The sequence below is a fragment of the Hesperophylax consimilis genome, chromosome 14 (assembly GCF_061612785.1).
Source record: "Hesperophylax consimilis isolate HC1 chromosome 14, BYU_Hcon_1.0, whole genome shotgun sequence".
NCBI lineage: Eukaryota > Metazoa > Arthropoda > Insecta > Trichoptera > Limnephilidae > Hesperophylax > Hesperophylax consimilis.
This window is the reverse complement of record NC_142849.1, coordinates 27588135-27610607: the sequence shown is the minus strand read 5'-3', so window position 1 is coordinate 27610607 and position 22473 is coordinate 27588135. Positions and strand designations below refer to the sequence as shown.

The window sequence follows — 22473 nt, the reverse complement described above, 5'->3', positions numbered from 1 at the left end:
AGTTTTTACTAACTCGACTATCTTAAAACGCTGACCGATCCTGATTATTCCTGACCGTCTCCCACCGTTTTCAAAACCTGACTATCAAAACTGACTACCCGCCCGCGCTCCTTAACCACGACTATCGACTTGCTTCTTCCGCCCTTCAACGCTGACTGCCTTGACCGTCTCCCCGCGCTTTCAAATCCAGACTCCCCCTTCTCAAACCAACCCCCCAAATCACCATATGCGATTTCTAATTTATGTTCTTTTGAATTCTGAATGCTTTTTGTTTTCAAAAGACAGAAATGCACTAAAGGAACACATCAATTATGGCCCTAGAACCTGTCACATTAATTTAAATCGTTTGAAAACCAATAAATTGTTACTCCTCGAGTAAAATATCCAATTATTTGCAAAAGAATGAAACACGACCCCCCTAGATCCAGTTTCCAGCCCAAATTCGCTCTCCACTCAATAAAATCTAAGAATTCAAACCACATCCCGGAGGTCTCTGACGATACAGTGCACGTTCCCATTTTTTTTTCTCTACCCTAATAAATCTAAACACTTGTTTCTAAAACAGCTTTAAGGCCAACATCTGGAAGTCTCCATCTCGTGAGATCAACTGAAAAATTCCTTTCCCACCATAATAAATCAATACTTAAAAAAAATGTCCCAGGGCAAGTTCATCACAATATTAAAAACTCGCTTACACCTTTGGAAAAAGAAACTAATTTAGAAATAGATGTAACTGAATTTATACATATATTGAAATCTAATTACCTTGAAACATACGAAAATGACGAATCGTCACAGATTTATGTTTGTGGTTATGCAGCCCTTGGTGTTAGAAAAAAGATAGCGAGTAATTGTAACGCATGTATGAATTTGGTGTCCGATAGCAAAGGAACTAAAATTAACGATAAATATTTTGATTTTTTACAAAGAGGAGGTTTGATTGTCCCATCTGAGTCTGTAAGGTTTGTATATTTTCATTTATGTTCCATATTTGAATTCATTGTCAATGAAAAAGAGTTACATCATAAATTTTTGGAACATGGACACCAAAAGGACATATTATTAACATTAACATTTTTAAGCCTAAGATCTGGTTCTTTTTATGTAGATTTAGATTCAAAATGTATTTGTGGGATGACAAATCACAGAATTTACACTATGATTGTGAAAACTCTATCAAATATTTTGCTTAATAATTATAGCAAAATGCAAAACAATCGTATCTCTTCAAATAAAAAAAGTAATACAAGAAAACTTAAAACATATTGTAATTAGTTAATATTATAGTTAGTGTTCATCTTTATTTTTTATCAATATTATTGTTGAGTTGAAGGATATTAGCAGTTTATCTATTTTACTTAATAATTTATATTCTACGTTGCCTACTTTTGTAACATTTTATGTAACCTGTGTTTTGTTTCTTTATTTTTATGGACTCAGATATTTGTATGGTGGATCCCCTCCAATGTTCCTATCCATATATTATAATACAAATATTGAAAATAATTGTATTGTGTATAGTGTAATAAAATATATACTTGTACGAAAAATTCTTTTCCTATTTATCCATGAAAAATTGTATTGTATTATGTATAATGTAATAAAATATATACTTGTACGAAAAATTCTTTTCCTATTTATCCATGAAAAATTGTATTGTATTATGTATAATGTAATAAAATATATACTTGTACGAAAAATTCTTTTCCTATTTATCCATGAAAAATTGTATTGTATTATGTATAATGTAATAAAATATATACTTGTACAAAAAATTATTTTCCTATTTATCCATGAAAAATTGTATTGTATTGTGTATAATGTAATAAAATATATACTTGTACAAAAAATTCTTTTACTATTTATCCATGAAAAATTGCATTGTATTGTGTATAATGTAATAAAATATATACTTGTACAAAAAATTCTTTTACTATTTATCCATGAAAAATTGTATTGTATTGTGTATAATGTAATAAAATATATACTTGTACAAACAATTCTTTTACTATTTATCCATCAAAAATTGTATTGTATTGTGTATAATGTAATAAAATATATACTTGTACAAAAAAATCTTTTACTATTTATCCATGAAATTCTAAAATATCTACTTCCCACAAAAAAAATATATTTTTTTACCCATAGGATTTAGGTGAGTATGTATTCATTAATATGAATCAAAACGATTTGCATAGGTAAAATAGGTAAGTATTTATAAATATGAAATATCCATGCCTTCACTTTAAATTAAATTCATTAGAACCTTTAAAATCAGAGCTGGAATGATGTTTTTGCTTCTTGGGGAAATAGGCCTCTTTACTTTGAAATTTGACTTCCCGCCAAATCTACAGCACGGCTTGTAATAGAGACGGCAGTGATTAGATGTATCTTTGTTATTTGATCTACGTGATTTTAATACCTTAGGGGTCACTTGAGAATCATTAAGTGCATCTAAAATTTCAGATTCTGAAAGATATCTGTCGGAATAAAAGATTTAAATTTGTGGTGTGAAAGTGCATAAATTTGTGGTGTGAAAGTGCATAAATTTGTGGTGTGAAAGTGCATAAATTTGTGGTGTGAAAGTGCATAAATTTGTGGTGTGAAAGTGCATAAATTTGTGGTGTGAAAGTGCATAAATTTTTTTGACAAATCCATTTGCAAAGTTTGCGGATTTAAATTCGATGGATAATTTATAACGGCCTTCCGGTTTAATAAATCCGTTAACTATACCAAGGTTACTGTTTTTGGAACTAAAAATGAATTTCCCAAAATCCAGAGGATGAATGATTTTCCCTTGTTCAGTTCTTTGGACATTAACAATTAATGGAGCCGAGGAGGACAGAGAATAAGTTAGTTCAGTATTTTTAGTTTCTGGAATATAATAAAGCATATACCATAATAATGATATCCTTACGACTTCCCTTAGAGTTTGAGGTTTCATTGGATTGAGAAAGAGATTTAATTTTGGGTGATACATCAAGACAGAGTGATGGTCTTTGTTTTCTGGAAGGGAGTGTTGTAGAAACATGACTAGCATCAGATTCATAGACATCTCTAATATTAAATATGGACTCGGGGTCAAGAGGACGATTTTCGTCTTCCTCCATTTTCACTCAAAATATTATCGGAATTAGATAGATGTTATTTAATATTTTTATACCGAATAGTTTTTCTAAGATTACCTAAATTATAGAATATGTGAATTTAAAAAAAACTACTTAGATATCGCACAAAACTCTCATTTGGGGTTGTGTATTACCCACTCCAGTGCAGGAAGGTTAAAAATCTTCTTTTTTTCACTTACAGCGCTTTCGTTTTGCGTACCTGTTTTCTAAGAACTCTGTTAAATTACACTCAGATTTATTTATTATCATTAATACTTTTACAAATTTAATAAACCATCAAATATTATGTCACATACCCTGGGGTTTGAAGGGTTATGTAGGTAAGTACCTAAATGCAGATGTACAGTGCTCTGTCACCAGATCAACAACTGGCAACAGGATGAAAGATCATTTCATTCAAATGTCCTCAATTATCCTTGATTTAAAAATGTAAGTAAGTGGGTCAAATTTGATATGGACCATGATTATAGGAAACGTTTAACAGGGATAAATAGCTTCAGTTATACATTTTAACTTCTACTTTACTCATCTCCTTATTATCTCAGAATCAGGTTTTAAATGGAAAAATAAATAAACACTACTAATTAAACACTGGAATCCTTAGTAAATCTCTAGTCATACACATTTATTTGTGTGTTCACTATCCTATTTCCCTTTATCTCACAATGAATCTTCACATATATAAATAAATAATCAATAATTAAATATAAATAATTATAGTTTCACTAGAATTTTTGAAAGAGAGCTCCAGCTACAGTGTGGCTTCAAATAGATAAACAAATAATCAATAATTTAACATAAGTAATTATTATAGATTTCACTGGAATGCTTTTAAAGTTGGTTGCTTTCATCGGGTGAACTTTTTGAGAGTGCAGATAAAGAAATTGTGTGCTCATGAGGAGAAGTGCAACGGTTCTGATGGATTTATAATATTATTTATTTTCTAACTAACTGACAGTCTGCCAAACAATACATACTTTTTCATACTGTTTCATACATACTTTTCTTTTATTATGACTCTTGATATGACCCGACTCGAGTATTTGGTTCATTTGATCGTGCCATGTCTTTCTCAGGTGTCCCAGAGTTATTGTACCGTTCTCATTCGCGTTGTATATTGTCCTTACACTATTTTCTTTGTTCATTCGCTCTAAGCGTCCCTTTCTTAATCTTTCTCATTACATTTATATTAACCTTTCTCCACATTTCTCACACAATCATACATGGTTTTATAACATATACCCCTCAGGGATCTCATTTCCATAGCATTCAAATAAATTATTTAGGTTTTCAATAAACTTATTCAAGAAAAGGATGATTGGATGGTTTCCAGATGTGAAGAGGATGAAAAAAGATAGAAGTGTAAGAATTGTATATACATGTGAAAGTAAATGGTAGAATATGTCGGGGATACCCAAGGAAGACGCAACACAAACAAATTAATCAAATCCTTGAGTAGGGTCAGGTCATGTGTCAGAATAACAGAGTATGTATGAGACAATGTGTGAATGTGAATGAAGCACATAGTGTGTGCTAAGATAGAGTTGTGTGGCATAATCCAAACTCTCCGCTTACCCTTTTGGGGAAACGGCATGATAGTTTGTTAGGTTTTCACTAAAAATCAGTAGCCGGGATATTGTGTTTTTATTATATGTTGTGATGACCCATCAGTTCCTTCTCTTCGGAACCAGTGGGACTATAACACCACCAATGTGGCAAGGCTGATGATACAGAGAGGAGAGAAAGGTAAACGCTAAAAGGAAGTTGAGGAAAACCTGGTTACTTGGAACTGATCACTAAACATAACTATAGATACTTCAAGTAACGATTACAATGTTGAAAGGCGTTTTTCCAAATGTTGTACTGAAAGTATCTTTCATCATTGTCTAGTTTATAATACAATATATCTTGAGTCAGCATAAAAGAGAAATAAAATAAAGAATTCGTAGTAATAAGTTTTTGATTAGTTTCATCATTAATCAATATTGAGTCAATTCTTAGGAAGTGCTTACAATAGCTTTCTTACACAATATGCGTTTTGCTTAATCTTAAACCATAGGGTGTGTAAAAGTAAAAAGATATTACTCTTTTAAAAATATATATTTTATATGTGGCCACTGTTTACAGGAGTGTTTATGCATTTTTAAATTGTTCTCATAATTTAATTATTTATTAAAAATGAATTATAGTGTTTGAAAACAATTGATGAACACAACACCCAGACTTAAAACATAGAAAAAAAACACATATAATAATTTATTACAACACCTCGAAGGAGTGTTTACAATACTTCAAAACATAAATAATAAACATTTAGTTTAGTGTCTACAGTAGTTTTACAGTAGCTGATCTTAAAATCCATAACAATACACTATATTTATTATGGTATTGCAGAAACAGTAAATGTTATGTTTTAGATTTTTATTGACAGATCGTGCCTATGAAAAATATATTTATTACAACAGTGTTTTGACTTACAATTCTGAAGTAAATAAAGTACACATAATTAATGCTAAAAGAATGAACAATGGTTCAAACATGAGTTTTTTTTTAATCTTAAATCATTTTCATTCTTTATTTCAAGTCACATAATTAAAGAAAATATACATGCAATACATTATTACCGTATTAAACTTCTTTCATAAAATCTGAACAATTCAACAAATTTCAACGTTTATTTGCGAGTTCTGTGAATGTCCTATTCATGTTCTGTTATTATATCATTATAGGACAGTTACTTAACAGAACTGAAATAATAACAGAACCTGAAAAGAACGTTCACAGAACTTGAAAATTAACTTTTAAATTTGAACAATTCATCAAATTTCAATGTTCATTTTCAAGTTCCATCCTAAGACTCCAGAAAGTAAACTCTTAACTAAAACTATTAGATCATGTTTAATAAAACAAATAATTTTTGGGCAGCAATTATTAAATTTAGTAGGTATTTTTGTTCAACGGGAAATAAACCTTTAACATTTGAATAAAAAATTTTGTATCACTCAGCCACACAGATCTTATTTATGACTTTAATTGATCTAAGATACTATCTAAATATTTATTCATGTAAGAAGCTACTTATTTTATTAAACGGGAAACAAACTTGTAACCTTTGGAATAAAAATGTAGTGGTTAAACCAATAAACCTTGCAGGTTCTAACCATAACTCTATTGTTATAAAATACAATCAAACATTAAACAATATTTATAAAACCCAGACTAAAATTATTATTAACTCGTATACGAATTGAACCAGTAACCTTTGGAATCAATAACAAATGTTTAAATTACAATCATATGTAAGTATTTAGATGAGTACATTGATGCTTATTTATAAGATAAAGATTGGTAAGTCAAAACAAACCCCTATTTATTAGAGTTACTGTCCAGAGTTCAATGAATATTTTTATTTATTAATTGGAGGCATAAGTTGGTTGCAGTGCTCCTGTGATCGCGCGGATGCCATAGGAAGGTGGCAAACCCAGTGAGCCTGTAAGACTATTAATCATGTCTCGTTTGTAATCGGATCAACACAAGTTTTACACATATCGGTGAAGTGTTCCTATTAGACTTATATATTTTGCTCTCCACGCTGACAATGAATTGCATTAGCGATTATTTGTGTGGGTACTTATTGATAATGCTCTTCACAATCGGTAAGATTAATTTTAAATATTATTAAAAATTTAAAAAAAAAACATCTCAAAATTTTTATTGTGAAAATATTTTTAATGAAAAAAATAATATAAATTAATTTTTTTTGTTACAATAATTTATTTCAATTTGACAATACATCATGTATAAATTACGTCAAATGTGTGATATTACCTATTTATTTTGAATTTTGTTATAATGAAGTTGCATCTAATAATTTTCTCCTGTTTTTTTACATTTGCAATGTTATTAGTTGTATTGTTTTATTTTAAAGGGCGCATGATTGGTGTACAAAGTTGATGTTTTTGTGTTGCGTTTCTAATTATTTGAATACTTTCAGTGATTATTATATTGAACAAATAACTTTTAGGGAAGAGTGAAAACAGTCCAGAGCACGGGTTGCGTTGGTTTTATCCTGCCGATGGTAAGATCTAGTTAGTATAAGTGATAAGTTAATAATCAAAAATGGCCGTGTAATTAAATTTGCTTCTGTACAATGAATATATTAATGTCAATGTTTAATAGCTATTTAATACACATAATATTTTCATAGACTGTAATTACTTGGTGTTTTCAACATGTTATAAAATAAAACGATTTACAGGGCAGCATAATTGTATCAACTATTAATTTATTAAACTGCCCTGTTGAAACTTGGGTAACCGAACCCATTAGGTGATTAGTGATTAGTATTACTATAATATTAGTGCTGTTGTGATAATAGTCACAATAAAAGACTTAAGTGTATTCAAATTAATACATAAAATGTTGTGTTAAGTTTATAAACAATCATAATTGAAGTTGATAGACACTGCTATATTTGTTTGTTGACTTACCACATTGTGTTATCATATTTGAACTACAAAATATGTTTAAATTTCATTATTACTGTTTCAAGCCAAAAGTGACGAATTGCTAATTTTCAAGAGAGAGAAAACGTTATGAATTTTAGCAATTTAAGCAATTATTTGTTTTTCTAATTATATAAATAACTAACTGAAGTCCCGTTACACGGGCTTGATGCAAAGTTTTTTAAATCAAATGTAGACAGTAATTTTCCTCTTTTGGACGTCAAGTGTGCAAAATTTCATCAAGTATCAAAATTCTGCTTTAAGGGGCGGAAAAACGGGATGCCGGTGGTTATTCGAAATCCCACGTAGATAGTCACCTTTCATTTGTTTTAAAGATCAAGTGTGCAAAATTTCATCAATCTTAGAATAAAACTGTGGATTTATGTAAAAAAACAAAGCCCGCTGCCCATCACAGACTCTCTTCTTTATATGTATACAGGTGTATTAGCACATACCTGAAGGATTTGAACCAGCGATTTACTGAGCATATTTGGAGTAAAAAATGTAGGCATCAAATGATTTTTTTTTTCAAATAAAACAAAGAAATATTTTTCCACAATCACATCTTGCCACTGGATAGTTAGGTACAGCCTAGCGGGTGCTTATATGCACTCCGTCTCATTCCTGCAGCACCGTAGTAGACAGACAGAGAGAGTACTCATTATTCACTCTTTTGAAAAGTACTTGTTTTATCATTCGTTTGCTACAATAACTACATAAATCAAACATAAAAAAATCTATATATACATAATGACGTATTTGGTCAAAACTAACAATTTCCACTTTACTTTTCACTTGTAGAACGACATACCTGAACTACTAAAAGTTGACACGAGATGGCAGTAAGTGTCAATATTGCTTCACAACATTATTACAATAACTAAAAATATTCAAAATTCGTTTTTGGAAAATTGCTTTCATTGAAATGTGTCATTATTGCAGCAAACAAGCGATATGTCACTAACACCCTTTGGTTTGGAAAAATAGAATTGTTTGTAATTTGTATCTGTAAATTGGTTCATAATCATCAATTAATTTAATCTATATGTTTTAATTCTTTGATATTTTAATAATATCTTAAATAAATGCACTTTCACTGCAATGAACATACTTAATGTTTTGTAAACATCTCAATTATAAGGTAAGTTTTTAGATTTAAAAAAAAAAAAAAAAAAAATTTCAATTATAATATTATAATAATTGAAGGCCTCCATGGTCGAGGGGTAAATTCCTCGATTACGAATGTTGTGGGTTTGATCCCGGTGTGCACAAGTACATTTTATTTAATTAAATTGTTTTATTTCACTTTTAATTCATAAAAAAAAGTGGGTGTGTCAAGCCTACGCAAGACAGAAGTGAAACTTCTAGTATTCCTCTCTCTCTATTTTCATTTCATCATCTCTATTTTCTCTCTTAGGTTAGTTTGAAAATTAGAGGTTAAATAATTCAACGACGAAGCATGGATTTGCTTTTTCTAATATTTTCTTATAGATGAATGACGTTCGATTAATGTATAGTTCCAAAAATTTTCAATTTATTGAAGTGAAACTTCTTTAGGCGCGTAATGGATTTTCGGGGACGGAGTAAAACCGAGTCAGGATCGACACGAAAATGCGGGTACCCCCACCACCTCTCACCGTTCACTGTCCCTCTCTCACCATATGCGCTTGTTGAGGTGGGGGAGCCGCTCACGAACGTTCTCTCTCTTCTCTTCTTTCCTCTCTCTCAGACACCAGCGAACTGCGCCACGCCAAGCATCAGCTGCTTGGTTAGTATACTGCGTCGTGAGTGTAATACGAGTGAAATACGTAATTGATTGTGGTTCATACGGTTAATTTGAAAATAGAGAGAGAGGAATAAATTAAATTTGAAAATAGAGAGAGAGGAATACTAGAAGTTTCACTTCTGTCTTGCGTAGCATTGTCTTGCGTCAATGGAATTTAAATTTAAATCAATAAGTATACAATATTACATAAATAACAATATTACAATTAAAAATTACAAAGAAATTACAATGACAATTTACCAATCATGTGCCATTTTCATTGTCAATTTCATGAATATCATTTCCTAATGTCGTGATAATTGGGTTATGGTAACTAAAGTGCGAGATATATACATGAGCACTTAAATCCTTAATGAATCGTGCAAAAACTGCATCGATTGTTGTCCCGTGTCGGGAGAGAACGTTCGTGAGCGGCTCCCCCACCTCAACAAGCGCATATGGTGAGAGAGGGACAGTGAACGGTGAGCGGTGGTGGGGGTACCCGCATTTTCGTGTCGATCCTGACTCGGTTTTACTCCGTCCCCGAAAATTCATTACGCGCCTAAAGAAGTTTCACTTCAAAAATAATATACAGGGTGTATCGGCAAGTACCCGACAAACTTTAACCAGCTATTCCTCAGCACATTTGGAGTAAAAAATGTTATGGGCGCTTTGCTGTCCGGTAACATTTTTTTCCATTAAAAACAAAAAATAAATAAAAAATCCACACTCCGTCACTGTCATTTGCATTGTTTCTCGTGTTCAACAGCTGTTATTAGCAAGTGTGTCAAAAAGTGTCCTCGCTCTTTCGTACACACTAAATAATAATAGTTAAAAATGAGACGAATGGTGCCGTGCCATTTCGTTGTGATTGTAAAAGCGCGCCAACGTAGGTACGTATGTACATTATTCAACGAAACTCTAACAAAATATTGCCAGATGGGTTTTCAAACTTTGACAAAGGATAAAATATTGGTGACATGTGGTGAAAATATGAATAGTAAATTTTTTATTAAAAAAAAATGTTACCGGACAGCAAAGTGCCCATAACATTTTTTACTCCAAATGTGCTAAGGAATAGCTGGTTAAAGTTTGTCAGGTACGTGCCGATACACCCTGTATAGTACACTCGCGGCACGTTCCAGAGTGGTAGATACTGTTAGTATCGCCTTGGGTAAAGGCCATCATTCAGAATCGGAATCTTGATTGAAATGGCTTTAGACATGTTTGGTCACCAGATCTGAATAATCAGGTACTTCTCCACATTCCTCTTCCACGTCTCCTGTCTCTTCCCATACCTTTCAGCCTCATAACATCTCCTAATTGAGGATGCTATTGTCTCACTGGCTCCGGGATATACATTCCTCGACTGGCTAAGTCCTCCATCACGACACAAGCAACATTTTCGGCTTACTGTGGTGGTAGATTTTTAAATATTGTCAGGTTATTCATAACCCAGGAATGGTTAACATTTTTTTTCACATACCTAAATATTTTTTCATAGAAGAATATTTATTTTCTCATACAAAAAATTCAACTTTTTAACCTGAAAACAACCTTAAAACGTTGGAATTTCGAAAAAATTATTTATCTTTTTTACTTCTATTGTCATGTAGGATCGTCTCCCGAAGTTAGCGCACTTAATAAAGTTGACCATTTATTTTAAATATACACAGTGTTTGAAAACTAGTAGTACAAGCGGAAAACTGGTGAATCTATATACATTTGGATTCGCTTTTGTGGTATAAATGGAGTCCAAAGTTAGAATTTTTGAAGAATGAAATTTTCAAAGATTTAAAAAAATCAACAAACTGTATTTACTATCAAGACTTGCACTGCAAATATATGCACCCATGTTGAATACTATTTCAGATAATTGGCCGATCACTTGCAAAGGAAATAGGCAGTCACCAATAGAAATAGATGATTCAACTGTACGAAAAATTTATGATCCTCTCTGGAAATTAAAGTTGGTGAATTATGATAAAACTATTTCATGTGAAGTCTCCAATAATGGTCACACAGGTAATTATTACTATTTTTAATTTTTTTTACTATTACCACCTCATGGGAAAAAACAAAGTTTTATTTAATAGTAAAAGTAATTTCTGTGTTTACACCGTCTCTTTTAACATTGTCCCTTTTTACACACTTTTTACTAACAAACTAACCATCACGCCATTTTCCGCAGGGGTAGGCAGAGAGGACACACTCCTTGCCTCATTCACAATCACATACTCTCATCATTAGACTCTTGACATGGCCCAACTTAAGTATTTGGTTCACTTGATCGTGTCATATTATCTTACTCGTGTGCCCCCGATTTTTTCTACCATGCACATTTGCGTCATATATTGTCATTACCAGAGATGTGCTTTATTTCAAATAAATCCATTTCAAATGGAAATGCAAAAATGCAAAATGGGTATTGTCCATTTTGCATTTTGAATGCTTTTCTAAAAACCATTTTGCATTTTAAATGCTTTTCTCAATGCATTTTCCATTTTAAATGCTTTTTTGCAACATTCTTCCTACTATCTCCACTCATCTTTTTTTCATAAGCCCCAAATATCAGTCGGTCCTCAACCTCTGCTCCCTGGTAGGAGCCCTGGCAATTGAGTGATACCATTACAAAAAATACTGATTCAAATACTGAACATGGGGCCATGACGCTGTAATAAATGTTAGATAGCAGTTTCTATGTTTTTACGTTGGCAACATTAGTCCCGTGCAAATTTTTTGTAGTTTCATAATCTGTAGTCGTGATGTTTTTGGATTTACCATCATGTAATATGTTTGTTCTACTTTGATGCCCATTATTAAATGACAAAATTGTTTAAAAAATCTATAATTATTTTAATTGTTTGACCTGAGAAACCATTTTGCATTTTCAATGCATTTTGAAAATGGTTATTTTGCATTTGAAATGCTTTTCTAAAAACCATTTTGCATTTTCAAATGGAAAAGTTTTGACACATTTCCATTTTGCATTTCAAATGGTTTTGGGTACCCATTTTGCACATCTCTGGTCATTACACTCCTTTCTTCGTTCATTTGCTCTACATGCCCAAACCATTCCTTTCTTAATCTTACTCGTAAGCTTTTTGCCTTGCATTCTTTCGCGGTTCTCCACATTTCTCACACGGTGATACATGGTTTTGCCATACATACGCCTCAGAGATCTCTTTTCTACAATGTCGGAATAACACAGTCAACAAAGCGTAACGGTAATAACCATTCATAGAATCCTAGATTTTTCCACCCCTGTGCATTCTCTTTCCAATAATAGTGTTGAAATTAGAGATGGTCGATATTCCTTTCATCCTTGAGGAACCGGTTATTTATGGAACTGGTTCCTTTTGAAAAATTTATCAAATAGAATTAAAAATTTAGGACGGGTTGTTTCGGAGAATTTGAACAATTCATCAAATTTCAACGTTCATTTTCGGGGTCTGTGAAAGTCCTATGCAAGTTCTGTTAATATATCATTATAGGTTATTGGCTAGACAGAACTGAAATAAAAACAGAACTTGAAAAAATCTTTCGCGGAACTGGAAATGAACGTTGAAATTTGATGAATTGTTCAAATTCTCCCAAACAACCCGTCCTAGAAAATATTGTAAAAAGTGACAAAATATTTAAAAATTTTCAAAATTTAAATAGTCACCCCCTACCCACTCACTCCGATTTCCAAGGATTGTAAAATTATTTCTCATAATTTCCAAAGGTAACACAGTGACAACGTATTCCAAGTATCACCATCTCTAGTAAGAATGAATACTAATATTTTTCTTTTGGCATCTTGGAGTGATATTCATGTAATGAAACCTATCTCCCATTTTCGTATAGTTTATGTAATATTTTTAAACACTTTTTTTACTCGGTATTCTGTGGAACATGTCCCCTGTGTAAAAACAAAATTAAGGCCATAGTTTTACTTCGTAGAATTTGTTTAAACCATTAATTTTAACATATTGTATTTTAATTGGTGTATTGTTTTCTAGTTTATATAGCTGTAGATGAAGATGATGATCTTTATGTTACTGGCGGAGGATTTAATGGAAAATACTCTCTAAAACAGATACATTTCCATTGGAAATCAGAGCACAAGTTGAATGGAAATAGGTATGAAATAAGACTAACCTTTTCAATTCATTCACAATAGAGGACCGATGAGATTGTCTCCTAATTTTTATTTCATTTTGCTGAAAATGTGTTTTATAAAGAGTTGTTAATATCGATAGTAAAATTAGTTTTCAATATCTCCTAAAAAGACGTAGCTATGAGATTTTAAAGGGAACTTTGGTAAATTCGTGAAGTCACAAAATAAAATTCGGTACAATTCACAATTCGAATTATACTGCTATTTAATGTAACGTGACGTCACACGGTTATCGGTCAGCCAGTGAGATTATCAAAATTTTGACGGCTTATATCTACAGTACTATTCAGTATTTTCAAAAAATTCAAACAGTCTTCAACATGATATAAATAACACAATACATTTGTGAATAACATGAAATTTTTTATAGGAGACGATCTCATTATCCAAGCCTCTTGATATTCTTAATGTCTTAAGTCCAGTACTGTTTTATTCTCATAAATGATATAACAAACGACCTACGTTGCCTAGCCTGTGAATCCAGAGGATGTGAGTTCGAGATGATAAAACAAATTTAATATATGTGTTATTTGTTTTTTCCACTTATACATGGTATATTTGCGGCATATTCCAGAGTTATTGCCCCGGTGAAAGACCACCATTCAGAATCAAAACCGTTTTGAAATGGTTATAGCCGCGTTTGGTAATCAGATCTGAAGAACCAGGTACTTCCCTACCTTCGTCTTCCCCCATATCCCATCCCCACTACCTTCAGCCTCACAAAATGCTCCAAATGGGATCGCCAAAGTCCCACTGGCTTTGCATAGTTGGAATTCATGTGTGGTATTCACACAAAAAAATTAAAAACATCAACAAAATGATCAACTTTTTGAAAATCTAAAAAGTATCAATAATATCATAATATAGCACTAATAAATAAAGTGTTATGATAGAGTTTTCACTGTTGTTCGAGATGTTTTACGCTGTAATTATGTTAAAAATGAACTTTTTTCAATTTAATTTAAAAAAATTTTAAGTGAAGTCAAATACGAAGTTCGAAACATACTGTATGCAAGAAATTCATCATGTTTGAGTACTGTGTTCGCAACAACTCTGGCTGCGATATTTATAACCAAATATATAATATTAATAATACTTCCAACTCTGGCAAAATATTGTCAGTATTTACTTGTGTTGGTTGTCAGTATATACTTGGGTTGGTTGGCCACTAGAGGCGCTAGTGTAGCACTTTGCATTCCTTCCAGACAATGGCGGCAAATAATTGAATTTATACAGTATTTGGTGGTGGTGGTAGGCTTATAATTGTTAGTAAAAATCTGCTTATAATAACTGCTTTAATATATTTTATGTGTGAGTAAGGCTGGACTTCCGCTAGAGGCCATTTTTGTTTTTATTTTTACTAATTTTTCCCTGGAACTCTAAATCCTGGTCTTTGTCCAGCAAGAAAGCAGTTATTTATCAAATATATTTATTCACATAAAATCAATTGAAATTCATGATAGAAAACCATCTCGCCACTAGGAGGCACTAGTGTAGCATACTGTCATCAGAATGTATGGGTTATATTATAAGATGGATATATCATACGCTAGTATTTTATAAATCCTTGTTGTTTTTTAGGATTCCATTAGAAGCTCATTTTGTGCACTCCCTCGTTAAAGATGAGGACCACCACCGAATGAAGAGGTCGAATGTCAGTAAAGATGATGATATTCAAGTTATTGCAGTTTTTTACAAGGTAAAAAATCGATAATATATTCGTTTGTCTGTGTGCATTGATAACGTGCGAGTATTGCGGTAGTAAGCGAGAGATTAAAGCTTTTCGCTCACTGTGCCATGATGCGGAGTCATCAGTAGTAGGTAGCCAACGGTCTGCCGGCTGTAATGAACACTATGCATGGCCAATAATTTTCCTCATTTTCAGCAATAATGTATAATATTTTACTTGTGCCCATGTGTCAGTTTTATGTAAGTAATAAATTAATATATTAATTTTTTGTTTACCCTGTACACAGTATAAAACGGTTTTTTATTTAAATAAAATTAAAAACCACAAATAAAAACATTTTATTGCAGTTAGACATTGATGACAATAAGGAAATATCAGATGTGATTGATGCCATTAAAGAAACATCTACGGTGGGTTCTACAACAAAAATCGAATTCATTCCAAGGTAACTTTATTATCCCATACAAACTCCCAGGATGTAACTTGACTTTTTCTCTTTGATGCATTAAAGTATTAAATTTTTAAAATCTTTTCAGGGTTCTTTTGCCAAGGTATTTGGGTGAATTTTACCGTTACGAAGGGTCGCTAACGACTCCTCCATGCTACGAGATTGTTCACTGGACGATATTTCCTAACATGGTTAAAATGTCTCTGGATCAGGTATTTTTAAAACCAGTATTTTGTAAATGGATGAATTATTGTTATCAAAATTGTCATGATAAAGAGAACCAAATCTTTAAGATTAGATTTGAAAGTTATGAATTTAACTACACATGAATACAAATGCAATGAGATTTGTGACATTCTATTTTGAATATATTTCAGATGAGATTAATTTAAACTAGGGTTTTATTAATATTTTATTGTTTTCCTGTCAATCCTGCCAATGAAATTGATGATATATTTCGATTCTTGAAAATGTTTGAACATTTTTCACCTGCAGTCAGAGAAATTTCCCTTACTTCGGGCGCATCAAACATACTTCTACTGGTTTACCTTTTTAGTGATTGCAATGGTTCTATGTCAAAACAGAGAAATTTCCCTTATTTTAGGCACGTCAGACATGCCCACAACATACTTCGGCTGGTTTATCTCTTTAACCCATTGGTAGTACGGCGATGTGTCTTAAAATCAAACGACTGAGGGTCTGATGTCTGTCGGCTTAAAAACGTAAAAGGGATACATTATTGACATCTGTGTTTAAAATTTTAAATGCCAATCGCTCTGTAGATAATTAAGCATTCATTTCATATTAATTGGCAGGACTCCGTTGGTACAGTTTTTTTCCTGATATTTACGATTGAAATTTTGTTATATTTCAGCGTCATTGAATTTTTTCAAAATGGCGTGTGGTAAAAAAAATATTTTTATATCCTCGTTTAATCATATTACTATTATTTTTTTAAAAACTGAATATATTTTTTGCATACCTTAATTCAATGCAACAGTAAATTTAAAAAAATTGTTTCGTTTGCATGTTTAGTTTAAAAGTTATGTAAGATTTAGTACACCACTGCAGATTTAAAATTTTGGTACAAAATTAATTCAGATGTGAAGGACAATTTTTTAGCTAAACAATTCGGAGGCCAATGGGTTAATGATTGCTACGGTTTCATAACAAAACAGAACAATGAAGAAAAAGAACTTAAAAAATTAACCTAACCTGATCTAATCTAACCTAACCTATTATTGACTAAGCTTAGTGAATAATAGGTTAGGTTAGATTCAACAATTCAACTGTTTTGCATTTCGTATGGCTGAAATTTTTTTTGTAGTTTACCTTTCCGTTTCAAGATAGTTGCTGTTTTAATAGTTTAGTAAAGATTCTTTTTTCAGTTGTATTCGTTGTCGCATTTATTTGGACTTTCTTTTTCGCATTTTTTTTCAATATTACGGTACCCGAAGAAAGTTTGAAAAAAGAATTATCATAGAAATAGTGAGTTTCTTTTAGTCCAATTATATGATTCCTTATTTGTAATAAAAATGGTCACAAAAAAATATAGTTTATAAGTAGTTGGTATTTAAGTACCTACTTACAAATTTTCAGAGGAAATTTTGGTTTTGATTTATTAAAAAAATTTAATTTATTAAATAAGAAAAAATTAGAAACATACTTTTTTTGGACGTGAGGTCTACTGTTCACAGAACTACCAGTTTTATCATGTTCTGTTTATTCACTGTTCTATTATTTTGCAACACGTACAATGCAATAATGTAATTTATTAAGACTTGTTTTTATCGTCGCCACAGTGCTTAATTGTCCAAACGACATTATTAATATAAAACATAAATTAGCACATTAAAAATAAGATACCAACAGTGATAAATACAAAAAAATTAGCTTCATCTTAAACACCTAGTATAATTTTTCATTGAAATAAAGTAGCAAAACCTCCTCTCCTGTAAGAATTTACTAATTGGTCGTTTGGAAAAATAAGTGCTAGGGCGACATTATGGAAAAGTCATGGGTGTAAATAAATAAATATTATTTGTTTTTTGATTCCAGTATGACACAATCAGGGAAAGTGAAGGATTTGGTGGAAAGCATACGCTTAACTATCGCCATATAATGCCCTTGAACGATCGCGTTGTTAATTTGTACACAACCTCGTACAACAGTGACGCATTGAGCCCCGGTACTCAATCCGCTAAATGGATTTATGCATTCATTCTTGTGATATTCTTTATGTTTTCAAAATGAAAACGATAAAAAAATGTTATGTGATAAATTATGATTTTGTACTCTGGAAGTATAATCAGGTTTAATGCGCTAAAGCAATGGCTTTAATTTTTTATATAATAATGTTATGTATAGTATAATGCAAGCTTTTATTTACTATTGTGTTACAACGTTACATTATTATTACAATTATTTTTCCTTTGTATGTGTTTAATTTTTTTCTCAAATTAGTAATAATTCAGAAACCTCAAGTTCACTGAGGCAGATTTGGTACGGACTAGTGTCGTCGCTAGTGAACATTTTAAGGTTACAAAAAAACTTTCATTATGAAAGAATAGTACCTATTTTACCATAAAAATTTTCAGGAAGGTACCCTAAGTAGGTATTAATATATTTTTTAAAACCTTTTTGAATTCGTTTTTTAAAAAAATCGAATTTATTATTTACCAGCTGACTAGCGTGGCTAGCATTAAATCATGTCTGCCAATTGAATATGGCATGACGTTTGGCAAATCAGATGAAGTCTTTTATTGGGAATGATTACTGGTGGCAAATTATCCAATTGGTGTCGTCAACAAGGATCCCCTGTGCAAACAATTTTACATACGCTACAATGCCACCGTATCTATGTTCCCAAATATACAATTACATATTAGTCTAAGTGGCAGACTTCCTTACTGACTCCAATGGCAGATATCAACACATTTCAATTCAATTAAGTCTCAAGGATGATGATATCTTTCTAGGCAAAACAAAAATGCCGTAGTAATGAGATCCCTAAGGCGTATGTGTGGTAAAACCATGTTAAAAATGTGGAGATTCAGATAGAATATAGAATAAGATTAATACAGCCTCTGTGGTCGAGAGGTAAGACTCTCGACTAGCAAGCCAGAGGTCACAGATTCAAATCCTGGCATGCTGAAGTAAATTTTATTTCATCTCCTTTCTCTCCCCACTACCTTTTACAACATTTAACCTGATTGGGGATGCCATAGTCTCACTGGCTCCGGACGGTTGGGAGTAGTTGGGACTCTTGTGCGGTATTTATATAGAAGTAACAAAGATGAAAAAAGGGACTCTTAGATCGTTCAGGGATCTGGAGTTGATGATAGAAGAAGGGAGTGTAAGTGGAAACTATGAAGCATAGGTGAATGGTAGAAAAGTCGGGCACGCCCGAGAAAGAAATGACATGGTCAAGTAAATCTAATACTTGAGTCCGCCATGTTAAGAGTGAATGCAGATTTTTTCTGCCCACCCATGCGGAGAAACAGCGTGATGGTAAGTTAGTTAGTTATTAGATCTTTTGACAATATTATCTCAAATAAAATGTGATAATAGCCAACCACAGATAGGCGAGAGAACCAAAGGAGAAGAAGAATATATCACTAAACCAAGCGTTAAGACTAGATATGTGATTTTCAATCTATTTTATGAACTTGAGTCCGATTCCGAGTTCAGCCAAATAGACTCGATTCCTCAGACTCGTTTTATTGTGTGCGTTTCGCCGGACTCGCCTAGACTCGGTGGAACGCCTCGGGGTTCGGAAACGATAAGTGTCATAGGAGTTAAAAAGTTTAATCAACTAAGATTTACTCACCTATGACACTATAGGAAATCTGAACTAATTCATCGATTGGTGTGGTATCAAGTAATGATTATAAATCATCAAACACTCGAACAGTGATTTATTCTCGACATAAAAATAAATGCTGTCCATTATAATATGTAAATAATGCGGAAGTTAAAAATAATAATGAACCAAAATGTTTGGTTCATCCAGATATTGTTGCCATTATTGGTCAGGGGCCGTTCAAGTATTATGTAAGCACTATAGGGGGGTCTTTGCTTTGCTTATTTTTGATGACATGGGGGGGTGGGGGGGTCGAGATAGTGATTACATCAGCACTGCTCAGCAGTAGTTATTTTTTTTTACACATTGGCAACCCACACATTGTCTATGTTTGAAAACCGAATACATATTCGGGGATTCCCACAAATAATTAATACGTTTAGGTACTCGCTTAAAAAACAGAATACATTAACAGAAAAATGCATATAGGTACCAATTTTTACGTAAGCATGGGAGGGGGGGGGGGGTGTAAGGGGTCTTACTTTTGATGACAAGGGGGAAGAGAGGGTAAATAATTGTAATAAATCTGCTTACGTAATACTTGAACGGCCCCTCAATGGTTGAATGTGATTTCAGAATCAGACAGAAAATCCGGAATCGTTCCATTATATTTGGCGAACTCACATTTATTAGACTCGTTCCGGCCGGAACAACTCATTCCTATGTGAGACTGAAAATTCTCATTTCACAGCAGGGAGAAATACAAGTAACATTTATTTTTGCGATTTTTAGAAATATATTCACTCAATAAACATTTTATTTCTCCATCTATGTCAAGGTATAAAGTTCTACAAACTTAGCAAACAACATTACACACAGACTGATACGATGCATACATACGCATCGAAAAACACCGTGTAATATAATAATATGTTGTGCTGTGACGGTGATTGAACCTGTGACTTCCTGACTCAAAGTCAAATGTGTCATTGTAAGCACTCACTTGCCACAAGTCAAATAAAGTGCTTACCATTAATTTAAAAAAAATCATAAATTCTTAGCAATAATTATTAAGCTTATGTGGAAATCTTTCAAATAAATTCTTTGAAATTTTGTTTTACGAATCTGATAAAAATTTATAGCATTACGAAATCAGAATTATTGCAGTTATCAAAAGTCCAATGAGCTCTTTTTTTGTATTGCTTAATTAGAATCTTACTAATTGACTTAATTTTGCTCATGAAACCATAAAATGATAGTGATAAAATCTAATTGCCAAACATTTAGTCTGATGAAAGTCACAGTAAATACGAAACTGAGTTTTCCTTTTGAAAAGCATACTCTGATTATTTGTATGAATGTAGGTATATAATTTTGGAATGCGAGGTGAGCGAAGTGTGTCCCAAGACACAGATGGGTACATTGTGGGTGGTTTATTTATGGATGCATTCATAGCCGGTCTTAAGTGTAATACAGACATATCCACTCCGATTTTTGACATTTTATGTCAAGTTTGAAAAAACATTTTGAGCGATCGCTTGCCATAATGTTCCAAATTTATAGAACCTAAAAATATAGGATAAATAGGGAAATCTTGGTGGATTCTCTGACTTTACCAGTAAGCAGTGTTCATATATTTCCATATTAATATTTTAAGGCGATGTACTGCGTTGTGTAATATTTTAAATTGAGCCGCTAACAATAACAACCCTTATGTAGATGGCGATAAGGTTTAAATTCCCGCTTTACACCATCCGCCTGTTTTGATTTATGCAAGAAAAAAACATGGCCAAAAAGTGCCTTTTATTTTATTTTGTGGATTTTCAGGCATAAATATATAATTTTTTGCCAATCATTTATAAATAACTTAATTTGCCACATTATACAATAAAATCGTAACCGAAAATGGGTTCGTAAGAAGGAGATTTTTAACTTTAAAGCAGTTTTCATAGGCCTATACATTATTTTTTTCTGGGCTTATAAAAAGCCTTATATACAAATTACTCGACTATTTCAAAGGTCAAGATGTATTCTACTCGCAGTATTTAATTAAAGCATCTCAAACATTTCTAGGCGACAAAATTTTCAAACCAAAAACACACGATTTTGCATTACTACGTATGGCATCGCCCAAAGATATTAGAAGAACGAGATATGCTATGTTGGCCGCCGGACCGTAGCCGGAGTACTACCTAATTAGGGTACTTTGAATGGTATCGGGACGTGTACGCACAGAAATCTGTTCTATGTATTAGTGCGGATACCTTAGCGCAAGCGAAGGTGTGCAGTAGTATTGGTGAACAAAACCGGCGACACTCGGCAAAACAATTCCACTCAGTACGAACTGCGCATAGCACATCTCGTTCTTCTAATATCTTTGGCATCGCCTTAAGGAATGATATTAATGAAATTATACGGTAAATATACCCATCGCCCGAGTGGTTACGGGGAGTTATAGAATAGTGAAAGACCACCATTCAGAATCGAAACATTGCTTGAAATGGCTTTAGCAGTGTTTGGTGACCAGTATTCACATTATTTGGATAGTCTGCGTGCTTCTGCAAGCAATCAGCCTATGTTTTATTTGTTTAAACTTACCTCATTTCATTCAACATTGCAAGGTGTTTGGCTGAGTTTTCTGGTTCCACAGCGTGTCTTCTCAGATTTCTGATCCTTCTTCCCGTCAAGGCGGGACATTTGCACCATGGAGAGTTGAATATTTTGTGATTTTCCCCGCTTGCGGCTATGGCGGCAGATGAATATATTTTTTCAATCGTACCATGTTATCTTCTAGTGTAACCCCAACTCACTAGCCTAACTTTTTAAATAATTATGAAAATGTCAGCAATGTTAGATTATTTAAATTGTATGTAAATTTTATTGATTTTTAAAACACTAGCTTTAATGCTTTTGACCTTGGTCAATTCTTAATCTGTTTTTGTCCATTCCAAACAACCTACACCCAATATGAAA

At 32.4% G+C, this 22473-nt stretch overlaps 1 protein-coding gene across 1 annotated transcript; it reads left to right on the top strand.

Moving 5' to 3' along the window:
• Positions 1–6630: 6630 nt before the first annotated feature.
• Positions 6631–18119, top strand: LOC149418145 (putative carbonic anhydrase 3). The gene is made up of 8 exons (XM_089639353.1): positions 6631–6784; positions 7153–7206; positions 11271–11423; positions 13403–13523; positions 15142–15259; positions 15598–15695; positions 15787–15910; positions 17757–18119. Exons 1-8 carry the CDS (start codon positions 6727–6729, stop codon positions 17949–17951), a joined length of 921 nt encoding a protein of 306 aa, XP_089495479.1. The 5' UTR covers positions 6631–6726; the 3' UTR covers positions 17952–18119.
• The last annotated feature ends 4354 nt before the right edge of the window (positions 18120–22473 follow it).

Bases quoted from the DNA above. Each gene is read 5' to 3' on its own strand.
- LOC149418145 (XM_089639353.1), top strand. From the start codon at position 6,727: ATGAATTGCATTAGCGATTATTTGTGTGGGTACTTATTGATAATGCTC. The intron at 7,207-11,270 runs GTAAGATCTAGT...ATACTATTTCAG, and splicing joins TTGGTTTTATCCTGCCGATG to ATAATTGGCCGATCACTTGC. The intron at 11,424-13,402 runs GTAATTATTACT...ATTGTTTTCTAG, and splicing joins CTCCAATAATGGTCACACAG to TTTATATAGCTGTAGATGAA.